The sequence below is a fragment of the Poecilia formosa genome, unplaced genomic scaffold (assembly GCF_000485575.1).
Source record: "Poecilia formosa unplaced genomic scaffold, Poecilia_formosa-5.1.2 Scaffold11, whole genome shotgun sequence".
Lineage (NCBI taxonomy): Eukaryota > Metazoa > Chordata > Actinopteri > Cyprinodontiformes > Poeciliidae > Poecilia > Poecilia formosa.
The window spans coordinates 4497530-4510216 of NW_006799950.1; the positions used below are offsets into that span (position 1 = coordinate 4497530).

A 12687-nucleotide genomic window follows, 5' to 3' on the forward strand; every position below is an offset into this window, starting at 1 on the left:
ATTTCTTTTAATTAAGATAATTTCCACTGACAATGCCTGCTGTTGCTGAGATGGGCAACAGCAAGGGGAGCTGGTGCCCATCTCCAGTGATCTTAATGAGAATATGAAATTTAAAATGTTAATATTACATCAGATCTATAAAAATATATGGTAACACTTTATTTGAAGGGGTGTGCATAAGGCTGACATAACACTGTCATAAACATGACATAACATCTGTCATGAACATGAACGAGTCCTTATGAATGTTTATGACTGTTGTCATGAAGTGTCATTCGGTAAATAATGACACTTTTAATGCAAAGTTGCTTTAAAAGTTGCATTAAAAGTCCATTAAAAGTGCCAACTTTGCATGATTCTGTAAATGATGACAATTTAATGCAACGTTGGCATTTTTAATGGACTTCCAATGCAACTTTTAGAGCAACTTTGCATTAAAAGTGTCATTATTTACCGAATGACACTAAATGACAACTGTCATAGAGATTCATAAAGACTCATTCATGTTCGTGACAGGTGTTATGTCATGTTTATGACAGTGTCATGTCAGTCTTATTCACACCCCGTCAAATAAAGTGTTACCATATATTTTTATAGATCTGATGTAATATTAAAATTTTAAATTTCATATTCTCATTAAGATCAGTGGAGATGGGCACCAGCTCCCCTTGCTGTTGCCCATCTCAGCAACAGCAGGCATTGTCAGTGGAAATTATCTAAATTAAAAGAAATTGATTCTTTTAAGCATCCATCTGTGTGTTTCGCATGGTGATAAAATTCCTGAAATAAATGGGCTTTTCAGAAATATTCTAATTCATCGAATTGGTCTGTGCATGATTTACAGAGATGGTGAACTTAGGGTTTCACTACCTCTAAGCCACAATCATCACAATTTATGAAACTGTTTAGAAGGCATGACTCTGTGTGTAACAAATCTATGACCTGAAATAAATTCACTGTTCTGTTTTTATAAAAAATCTTTTTTAGATAAACCTACATATAGGTGGTATAACCGTGAGACTTGTTACCTCATCCTCTTGAGTGATGAGGATTTGTCCGTCTCCCAGGATGCAGTTGGTGATGTCCCATAAGGGGACCTCCTGCGGTGGGACCCAGTTTTGTCTTGTAAATTCACCGGCTGCAGCATGCGCCGGCTCAACCTCCTTCAAGTCTGCAAGAGGACATTGACTTCACTCAACACACACACCGTCGATAAGGAAAGAGGTGTCTGTGATCTACACCATCATTTCGGGCGCACAGTGACCCTTGTTAGTTTTTTTTTTAAGTTCTGGTAATTACGGCCTGATGAGACGACACTTATCTCACTCGCCGTGTGGCCACTCCCGTTTACTGATGCTATCCGTTTCTTCATGACACACCAAGAGATACGGATATCCTGTTGTTTCTCAGTAGCTTTGCTCAACTTCCTTCTTAATTTGCATTGTCTCTGTGTTTACTTTTAAAAACTATTTCTTGCGGATGCAGAAAAATGAAGATACTGAGGAAACCACTGAATAAATGAAGGGTTGTTGAGAAACAATGTTTTTGAAGAGAAAAAATCCCTATGATTTTCAACTACATTGCATTCACCCAAACTACTTGTTGAAAGGATCCTCAAGAAAATGACTAGACTGCTTGATGGTACCTTTTCCTCCGCAACTTTAGGATTAGAAGAACCTGTTCATTGGCGTTTATGCTTTGTCCTATCCCAATAATCAAAGTGATTATTAGACAATAATATCAGGAGGAAAATGTGTTGTCAGCTGGTGTGTTTTTTTTTTAAAGTGTAACCACCTTCATAATCTGTGGTTGATTGTTTTTGACTTGGGTGAACAGAATAGATAAACCACTGTGATTTTGTTTTTATATTCAAACACCGTCTTCACCTGCAGGATCAGTTCCAGTTTTTAGTGCCGCTACTTGAAGCTAAAGAGATTTTCTGTCCAAATGCAGTGCAGCGTAAAGTGTGCCATCTTGTGTCCTAAGTTAATTCTGGCGTAGCGCTCTGCAGTTCTATGCCCTGCTGTGTGCGATCAGAAGGAGTCGTGCACAAAAATCCAAAATCTGCTTGTTTTTTTTTTGTTTTTGTTTTTTTTACTAATCACTTTCATCTGCCCACACACAAGATCTAGTTTGAAATGTTTATCAGACGTCATGTGACTGTTGGGTGCTGCTCACACCTTTTCCTTCTTCTCTCTTCTCATCACTCAACACGATATAAGGACACCGGGTTAAAAGTTTGACTTGTCAATCGAGAAGCAGCTTGGGGGTTGCAGGTCTCCCAGCAACCACATGTGCAATTTGGAGGTGTGTGTGTGTAGTTCTCTCTAGCCTGGGGCCATTGTCATGGGGAGCTCAACACTTACAGATGCTTATGTCAAATGGGCTACACCATGATGTAATGTTTTATCTTATGTTCCTTTTTCTTTATATGAAACTTTTGTTCCAGCTAGAATAGTTAGACAATAGTTAAAGTTAATTAGCCTATTTAGTTTGGCAGCTCAATGTGTGCTTTAATAGGTTGTAGCCTTGAAATCAGTGTTACTTCTCCTTTAAATTCTCTGATGACGAGCCGTTGCTCCTCTCTACCAAACCTGGAGCCAATGATGCTGCCAGCAGTGTAATTAACACCCACGATCTGAACACAGATGTTTGCTGCCTCTCTAGAGCTGTGCAGAGGCCACCCACATTCTGGCTAATTTGTATTATTAAAGTTCGGTGTCAGTCCAGTGTAAAGAGAACCTAATAGCAGTCGGAAATAAGAAATACACCAAGCACAGACTCCTTGACAAGATTTTTTTTTTCATGTTTCTACTTGCAGGAAGCAGATGGAGAGGCTGAAATTAATTAGTTGCAGTTTGTGAATTACCTTGATATCACTGTGACTAATATACAGTATATTCCATATACAGACATTTTCATATATTATGTTGTAAATGAGGTTATACAAATTCACACAAACTATATGTGTGCTAAAGTGATTGATGCTGAGCGTCGGATCATTGGTTGGACTTTATTTTACAAAGGATGTTTTTGCTGATAAACTATAAATTAACTGTTTTTTTTTTTTACCAAGTTCTGTCAATGGTTATTACAAAGGAAAATTAAAAAGCAACATGTAATACTGACATCTGAACTTTCACAAACTGGAAAAACCAACAAAAAGTAAATTTATAAATGTTATTTTATTTCACGATGTGTCAGTAAACTGGACATCGTTTCTCTCTCTCTCTGACTCTCTTGTGGATCATCTGTATCAGGTGTGGGCAAATACTGCAATCAGGCTTATTTTAAATGCAAAATACAAATTCATAACCTTTGACAATAGCAAGGACCTATTCATGTCCCTTTCATTGTGGATGCCGTCTATACTTCATGTTTGCCTTTTATTGTGGAATTCATTAATATAATTAATAAGGAAATTTAATGATTAATTCAATATGTCGCTCTGCAAACAAGCTCTTTCTCAAAATAAAAATATTCATTTATCTTGAAATAAAAACACATTGCATTCACATTACTCTGTGTGTGTGTGTGTGTGATGTTCGGTGGCTTTAAGTCATAATTAAACGTCTGCTGATTATTGCAATAAGCTTATTGTAATAAGCAGCAGATGTTTAATTGGGAGCTCAACACTCCCCATTAAATTTGAATTGTAATTCAAAGTTGCAATTCGTGTAACTGAATTGCATTCTGTCTGGTTGTTTAGGCTTCGTTTATCATCAACATCATTACTACGTTTCATCCTTGCACTGATTGTTTGTTATTTTGATTTTATTTTTATTTTTATCTCTGATGTCATTTGAATGATTTCATTGTTACTTCTATTGGTTGCATCTTGAATTGAGGTGACTTTGTTTTTTCATTATTTGTGTATTCTCCTGCCAGTCTTTGATTGAAAGCACTGTACAAAGTTTTCTATATTATTAATTTATTATTATTATTATTATTATTATTATTATTATTATTATTTGGATTTTCTTTGTGCACAGGGCCAGCGTGTATTTGGGCAGACACAGACCTATATTATTTTTAGGATGTGATAATTAATACACCACCAAGCTGAACCATTTTGGTCTGGACTCTGAGGTGACAATAATGTCGTAGTTGAGGGCGTGGCCTGGAGCATGATGGGGGTTGGGTCCACAGTGATCAGCTCACCCAGGATGCCCTTCATGCTAGAGCTGCAAGTTCAAATAGTTCACACATTTTTGAATCAACTAATGTTGATTCTAAATTGACCAAAATTAGAATACACTTTGTAATTATTTCTGCTGCGCCTTTCTGCTCAATGCATCACTGATTAATGTGATGACCTTCTGAAATATTTTCAATCTTCCACTTTTTTTTTTTGTACCTACAAAACAATCCAACAGTCACAATTAAGAGAAGCCACACGCAGAGTCCTTTCATTTCAAAGTAAGTTAATATGTCCAGCTTGTGTCATTTTTCAATTAATGACTTCCATTTTCAAAGTCAGCTAGTTTACAGTAACGGCACCAGACGCTGTTTTCCAGTAACGTTTGTTTTTGAAGTTCTTTCTCACCTTTAATTTAAGCTTCTCGCCATGTCAGCTCGGTGGTTAAATACGAACCTCATATGGTTTTGTGAAAAGAGGTCTCGCATACCACACCTTTGTGCCACCAGAACATCTGAAATGCTACAGGAAATCATAGCCTCGCCACATGTGGTGAACGTTTTACTGCTTTGGAGCCGGACGTGGGAAAGTCCACTTTTTACAGAGATGAAGTTCCGCGCAACCTAATCGTTTAAAAGTTGCTTCGTCATCTTAAACGTGAAACTCAGCACAGACTCTGTGTGTGTGTGTGTGTGTGTGTATGTGTGTGTGGTTGTTTGTTTGTTTTTTCTTTAAATACTTCTGTCGTAGATTGAGTGTCGTTACCTGGAAGCAGCGCGTGCTCGCTGTTGCGGCTCTGCAGCCTCGGCCTCTTGAGCTTCTGGGTCACGTTCCACAGGTACTTCTTGAAGAGCGTCCCCCCGCTTCCTTTCGACGAGGGGTCATTGGAGGAGGCCCCTGCAGCCTCTGGGGCAGCTGATGAGGAGGAGGAGGATGAAGCTGGCTGGGCTGAGCTGGCGGAGCTGGAGGAAGGCGTTAAAGCTGCGAAAAGAGACCCGGGAGGCTCGGACAGAGCCCTCCTGAACGGGTTCTTCCTGGTGACCCCGGCTCCTTTCTCAGCCTTGGTTGCCTCTCCACTTTTCCCACCTGTTGAATTCTTGTCCCCAGGATCCTCACTCAGGGCTTTGCGCCAGTTTTGCATCTTGCTCCACTTGTTGCTGGAGGCCTTGTGGATCTTGTCGATGGTGGACGTGGAGGCGGCTGCAGCCCCGTCTGCTTCTTCTCGCTGCTCATTGAGCGTTCCCTTGGAGCCGGTGTGCCACTTGTAGGTGTTGAGGGGATCGGTGGTCTCAGACGGTTGAGGATGCTCGACAGGAGAGTCCTTTTCCTTCTCTGGCGACCCCTGCTCCTTTGACAGAGGCTGAGCTGCAAGCTCTGAATCTTTCTCCTCGGTGCCCATTTCAGATTTGACTTGCCTGCTGCTGAACTTCTCTCCAATTTAGAGCTGCATTAACTGCCTTCATAGAAGGTCTCTCCAACGTCCTTTCTGAGTAACTGCTATCTTGAAGATTTTTTTTTTCTTTTTAAGATTTATTTCTGCTCACACAGGCAAAGTAGTCCTCCCTGGTTCAGTCTCGGTACTTGTCTCGTTTCCTGTCTCGTAAAAAAAACGTTATCCGGCAACAACAGTCGCAGAGCTGCTCCGCCTGCGGTTGCTCTGCTGCAGGACCCAAACTCTGCTGCGTGCGCCGTTTGCTTCCTCATTGAGTGCCACTGAGAACTTCACTTTTTTACACAAAATCCTGCTATTTTTGTCTGCTGTTTATGTTCTGAATAATAAAAAAATAAATAAAACTTCCCTCTCTCACTTCCTGTTCTGCTTTAATTGAATGTTTTAACTACAACAAACTGAAATACAGTTTTTTATTTGTTTCAAAGTAAAAAAAAAATTACTATTTTGAGAATGTGGTTCACTGTCAGGCTGCGAAAGGTAGCTAACAGTTTTGGGGTTTTTTCCCGTAAGGTGCAGTTTTGACAGATTGAGTTGTCTGTTGTGGCACAGCGGTGTGAGAAAATGCGGCTTTGCATGTTTTTACTCAACAGGTTCTTGAGCTTGGTGACATTTACATCAACACATTTCACACTTGAAGTAAAAAATACTTAAGAAAATGAATTGCAGAAAGGTTTGCACACAATCTGATGTGTATTGGACCCATCAGTATTCACCTCTGGTAATTGTCAGAGGTTACCTGTGGGCGTACTATGGACTGTTGACTGTTAAAATCAATTTCCTGTGAAACCAAGCCTGTGCTTCCTGTCACATCAGTCTGTCAGAGTCACAAAACCACTTCCTGTTCTCGTTCTTCTCTCAGCTTATTCACACCTGCAGGGTACAATACTAACGACTGATGGCACATTGATCCTCAATTTAACTCAGTTCAGTTTATCTGTTAAAGCACTAACATTCACAGCAAATGCCACACTGAGGTACTTTACAAAAATCATTTAAATCCAATCATACATACAGTCCAACTGATTATGGAACGGCACAAAAAGCTACAGAAATTACTCAAAGTTTCAACAGTTTATCTAAGGAAGCCCAGCAGGTTGCACCGAGTCATTGACCTGCGGCATCCACTCCTCCTGGACGAGCACGTGGGGACAATGGACAACCGCTTGCATTGTGTCGTTGACCTTATAGCAATCTCTCATGCCGATGATGCATGTGGCGACAGTGGAGAGGAAAACCTTTAACAGGAAGAAACCTTCAGCAGAACCTGAGTCGGTTCAGGCCAAATGGTGGGTTTGAGAAGACAGAGCAGATACACAGAGAGACAAAGAGAGAGAGAATGTTTAGTTGTTGGCAGCATTATCTCAGCTGATGTCCTGATCTGAACGCAACTCTGAGGGGTCAAATGTTGAAGCACAATGTGAAAATCAATGACAGTGTAATTCAATAAACATAAATTCATGTAAAAACATTAATTGTTAGAAATTATGTTGCCCCTTTAGAAAGTGGATTAAGTAATTAATTTGGAAACCGAAGGATTTTTCCAAAACTGACGCTTATATATGTGTGTATAATAATAAAAGTAAACTCCAGTATTGTAGACTGCATGAGAATCTCGAGGAGCTGGATATTTAAAAAGCTCACCATCTGATCCCATCATTAAGATTTTACAGAGTTATCATGATTAATTTGTCAAAATAAATATCTGAGCAGTTTACGGTAATTTAATTCTGCCAGTTAAAGCTGTAAGTGACTGAAACATGGGGCAGAAGTGGAAACTGCAGGCAAGAGCTCAGTCACCAAATAACACAGTCATAAACTCCCCTCTGGTGGTGACACAGGGAAGCACAACGATTTTTCTTTGTTGTTCCGAATACGTAGATGCATAATTATGTGTTTTGGTTATGATAACCAACATTTTAAGTTAGATTTATGATAGGTAAAAGTTTTTGTCTGTAAAATTCAGGAAAGAAGACAACGAGTTCAATATCCTGGTTGATTTTAAAAATACTGATATTTTTGTGGAGCAAGTGATCTGCCATTTTGTTTTTTGTTTTTTTTGTACAAAACACCTATGGCTTCAAGGCTGACGTTAACATTGTTTTATATAATGTAGTCTTATACCACACTGAATAAATAAATTATAATACTGATTGGTACAAAATGCTAAAGTCAATGTGGTCTCTCTTAGAATGTTAATTTTATCCAATTAACACCTGAAAAAGATAATAGGTTTGAGTTGCCTTCTTTTAACTCCGATTAAAATAAAACCAGAATTAAAGTACAGCTGTAGAAAGCCCACTCACCTACAGCCTATGAGTGGGGGGTTAGTTTTCTTTTTTTAATTTTTTTTATAAGCAGAACAAATAATTTACATTTAGGTTGCATTATTGGGACACACACACAATTTAAAATGAGCAGTTCTAACAAATTGTGTTGCTATGAGAACCCCCTCCCGGCCCACAGAATATTTAGGTTACAGTTCCTGTAGAGAACAAATCAGTCAAATCAAATGGAAAAAATCTTGTGTGTGCTTCTGGCATTCCTCTTTCCACTTCGTGATACAGACATGAGGAAGTTCTTGCCTAATTGTTTTTCAGGGGAAGAAACCAACCAGTTTTGCAGAGGATAAATAGTTTTCACTTCCTGTCAAACTGCTTTTGTTCATTTTTAAGTTCTTTACCAAACTGGAGCCGTTTTATCGGGACTGGTTCTGGGGGCCACATGGAGCCAAATGTCTTTCCTGCCTTGGATTGTACAGGAAAGCTTCATGTCTGTTGACTGGAGGAACTCTTGGAGGGATTCGATTTTTTTTGAGGACTAGTTGTTAGTAGAGTTTTGTGGACACCTTTGGTGTTTTTAGTTCTGTACAAGTGCATGTGGAAAGCTGGGCGACTATCTGGGGTTTTTACAGGGAAACCTGAAACAAACAAACAAACATTAAGCTTTTGGAAGCATCTGGATCTGGAACAGGGTCTTGGTCCAAAGCACTGTAGTAGTAGCTGGTTCACGTTGGCACTTCTCTCAATTTGATGGTTCGTTTGGATCATCTGGTGTAATGTAAGTGTACTGGTTCCCAGTAATGGCACAAGTGCAGGAACAGCAAGCCATACCTGGAGCAGGTACCATCCTTTGGGCTTTAGGTGAGCCGGGTTCAGTTGATGGAACTTGAATCCAGCTGCAGCTCCCAGAAGATGAACTAGACTTTTGTTGAAAAAGACATTCTCAAAACTGTAAAACAGACTAGATGAATAAAGATGTATTTTCCTACATGTTAATAAAACTTTGATTTCAAGGAAACAACACGAGAGAACAAATGAGGTAACTGAAACATTATGAAGACCAGTACATTCTTTACATTTTTCCATAATTCAAGTTTATTGACTTCAAAACTTAAAGGCGACATGTTCTCATTCATCCAAAGCAGTTTTTTTTTAACCTTTTTTTTTAAATACAGTTTCCTACATGGAGGTACAGAGAAGATATGCAGTGGCGTCAGCAAAGGAAGCAGGGAGACAGAATCGTGTCGAACAATCGAGACAAACAGTTATATAGCCCTCGTTTATGACTGAGATCTGGATGAAAAGCGTCAACAAAGCACGGAGACCCGGCGTCCGGTAATGAACACACTCCTTCATGCCTGCGACTTAAGCCGAGGTCCAATGATGAACCGAAGAAAAGCACACAGAAGGAAAATAGAAATATCAGCTCTCAAAGTGCAACTAGACAAGAGCAGGGAGATATTTGCTTACCGGGTCAAAAACTGTTAAACGTTTCGTTAGATACATTTCCTCCACTTTGCGGCAAACATTCATTATTTTACACCGTCACACACACACGCACTTCCTCATTCACGAAAGATCCTTTTCCTCGTCTTATTGCATTTAATGTCATTTAAACAACCGTTGACCTTTATTATTAGTTACAAATGAGCAGTTATGGATATCAAAAAACGGCTATATTCAGGAGGCAAATTCCCACCAATTTTTTTTTGTTTTTTTGTTAATTATATAATGACGTAAACTGTATCAAAAACTGTTTCATGGAAGTGTTGCATTTTGAAATGTGCCAGTGGTCACCTTGAAAATAGCAGATATATTTCTAAGTGATGTGTACAAAGGCTAAAATGGTATTTATGGACACATGGCTCTTAAAAAATGGCTCTCTTAATTCTTAAATAATAAGTCAGTAAACCGTCGTGTGCGTGCAGAACGCACCCATCCTTGTTCTCGTTTCCACAGCACAGCCACAAACCAACACGCGCACAGTAACACAGTTCATGTCGCCATCTTATCTCTGCACTCCGAAATCCACGCCACCGAAGAAGTGGAACGATCTTCCGACTCTGGAAGATCGTTGGCTTAGCAGACGGCGGTACATTCACCAACCACAGCTGAGGCGTCGCTCCTTGTTCCGAGTTCCACGTTCGTGCAGACAGAAAGCAAACCCCTCTAACAAAATGTTGACGTGATGTTAGTGACGGTTATTTTCTTCTTTTGTCTGCTTGTGCACTAAACTCCAACAGGCATCTAAATAATAAATATAAATATTTCACACATTAGAAAGTCCAACCTGCGTTATTGCTGCTAGCAGACCTGGGTCGAATATCCAACCGCTCCTCAAGGTGGGAGAGTTTCTCCTTCAGGTGTAGAAATTCGTCAGCAGCAAGCGCTGCGAACTTCGTTAGCAGTGGATGTTGGAGCCCCGTCTGTTAGGATGCTTAAACCACCAACATTTGACCTATGAAAACAACTAACTAGTAACACAAACCCCCCCTTTTTCAGTAACAATGTGGCAAACGTTTCATTTGTGCACATCATAAACATCTGTGTGTTTTTAATGTAACAGCATGAGTGAGGTATGAGTCGTCTCTGTACTGCGTTAAGTGGCTGCTAAAGTGAATGCATAAATGTAACAGCGCCTTCCAGTGTCTCTCTCCCAACCAATGGGATGAAAATATTGCTTCTTTCCACTTCCGCAGAGCAAACCTCCCGTGAATGGTCCAACACCAAAATATATGACCTTTGTGCAAAAAAATCAGCCCTTTAAATCTTTCAGTTTTTTTTTGTTTTTTTTTGCCTCGGTTTCAGAACTCTTCATCTTTTATTTGTGCAATAGAGTCCAAAGATGAGAGGGAACATGGAGGAGGAGGAAGAGGAGATTTCCACGATGATGATAAAGGCTGTGGAGTGAGGGGTTCAGGGTCCGGAGCTGCTGGTTTCTACCTGGAGATCATGGAGCTGCACTGGGAGTGGTTAGAGGAGGTGGTCGCAGCGCTGAGCTGAGAAAATCCGCTGTGGCTCGATTCCAAGCTGGTCATCGAACCCCTAAAAGGGAGAAAGAGAAAGTGATTGAATGAGTACAGGAAGCTACCCTGAGCAACACCTTCATGAGTGTGCAACGCCAGAGGAAAACCCCAGCCTGCTAAGAACGGACTCAAAGCACCGTGTGTGCATGACTCATGCACGTGATGCAGAACCATACGCCCGGATCAAATCCTGCAGGAGCCTCGCTCTAAAGCTCAGGCGACGCCACAGGCTGCAGCACCAAGCCGACACGCCGACACCCACAAAAGCAATTAGATCCCTACAATCAGCTACAGAAACTCAGATAACTTCAGTTTTCCAACTAGTATGAGGTAGAACAAAATCAAATAAACAAATAAATAAATACTTGAGGGTCAAGAGGTCATGGTGAGAAGTTACTCAAGTTAAAATTCCCAAAATGAGAATTTTGGACGTCATGTTGAGACGCGTCTGTGGTTCATTCAGACTGACAGAGAGCAAAACTAAGAGACTTGGGCTCACGTTAGGAGCCTTCAATCTCTATCTTTTAGGGATAACAGATATATAATATTAGATCAATGAAAATGTAATAGAGCAACAAAACAATCTAGTAGGGTATATGAGCTCCCTGTAATAAAGAGAAAAAAAAAACAACTTTATTATCTACTGGCCAGTAAAAATAAAGCAGCTGCCTTTAAATATTTACATTTATTCAAGTCTTTGGTTGAATCTTCAGAGACACATAAAGGCAACTGCAAAGTTGGCCTTCCATCACCTGAAGAACATTTCTAGGATTAAAAGCCTAATGTCCAGAAACTCATCCATGTTATATCTTTAGTCGCATTGATTACTGCAACAGGGTCCGAAGAATAGATCATATCACCCTGGTCTAAAGACTAACATTAGGTAGATTTTAAATTACAGAATGGTGTAGCACCAAAATAGATTAAAGATCTGTTGTTGCATCAACCTTCCAGACCTCTCAGGTTTTGTGGTTCTAATCTGCTCTGCATCCCCAGAACCAAACATGGAGAAGCAGCAACCAGATTTTATGCTCCACTCATCTGGACAAACTTAAAAAAAAACAAAAAAAACTGCAAAAGTACAGAAACACTGAGCTCCTATAAACCAAGGCTGAAACCCAACCCGTTTAGATTTGCCTTTGATCAATAATAACTGGAACAAATAAAGTTTGTTATCTGTCTGTTTTTCAATGAGTCGTAGCTTTTCCTTTCTTTTTCACTGCAACGTTGTTCCTTGTTAGTTTGCTATATTCTAGTGATGTAAAGCACTGAACTGCCTTGTTCCTGAAAATGTGCTTTACAACTAAAATTGCCTCGACTCCCCTAAGTGATCACACCAGCAGAGTCCCAGAAGCCAAACAGCCACAAACACACAACTTTGAATCCAGTGTAGCCACTCATAAATTTGCTCCACTTCAAATGTTTGCAGATAAGCACAAATGGAATTTTTTTTAAAGCTTATAGTTGTGGTTAACATGTTAATCAATTTGAAAAAGATGAGCAAGACATCTTGTTGTTGGATGAAATCAGAATGAGTTACTGTTAGGACTTTAAATTTGTTTTTGAATCAGAAAAAAAAAATGAAATAGTAATAAAAAAAAAGGGAAGTAGTGAGATAGTTTTACAAGAAGTGACTAAAGATGAAACAAACATGAAAGCCGGCAAATGTTTATGAGTGTGTGCATGTGGATAAGGACTATCTGAGAAGGAGTGAACAGAGCTGCATCTGAAGAGCCAATCATGCAAGCGGAATAAGTAAAGCCAACGGTGGTGCAAAGAGTTCTTTAGCGT

The 12687-nt window shown here is 39.7% G+C and overlaps 2 protein-coding genes across 6 annotated transcripts in view; both read right to left on the reverse strand.

Moving 5' to 3' along the window:
- The window catches only part of rasal3 (RAS protein activator like 3), a 15104-nt gene extending 9305 nt beyond the window's left edge, over positions 1 to 5799 (reverse strand). For 2 of the 3 annotated variants that reach the window (XM_016667331.1, XM_016667329.1), the window contains exons 1-2: positions 4904 to 5799; positions 1029 to 1171 (exon numbers count right to left, since the gene is read on the reverse strand). In XM_016667331.1, coding sequence (XP_016522817.1) covers positions 1029 to 1171; positions 4904 to 5537 — 777 coding nt within the window. In that variant the 5' untranslated portion in view covers positions 5538 to 5799. The remainder of the gene's footprint in view (positions 1 to 1028; positions 1172 to 4903) is intronic. The other variant, XM_016667324.1, reaches the window with a different exon arrangement.
- Positions 5800 to 8941: 3142 nt separating this feature from the next.
- The window catches only part of LOC103133142 (SEC14-like protein 1), a 33232-nt gene continuing 29486 nt past the window's right edge, over positions 8942 to 12687 (reverse strand). For all 3 annotated transcript variants that reach the window (XM_007544936.2, XM_007544949.2, XM_007544918.2), the window contains exon 16: positions 8942 to 10915. In XM_007544936.2, the coding sequence (XP_007544998.1) occupies positions 10810 to 10915 (106 nt within the window). In that variant the 3' untranslated portion in view covers positions 8942 to 10809. The remainder of the gene's footprint in view (positions 10916 to 12687) is intronic.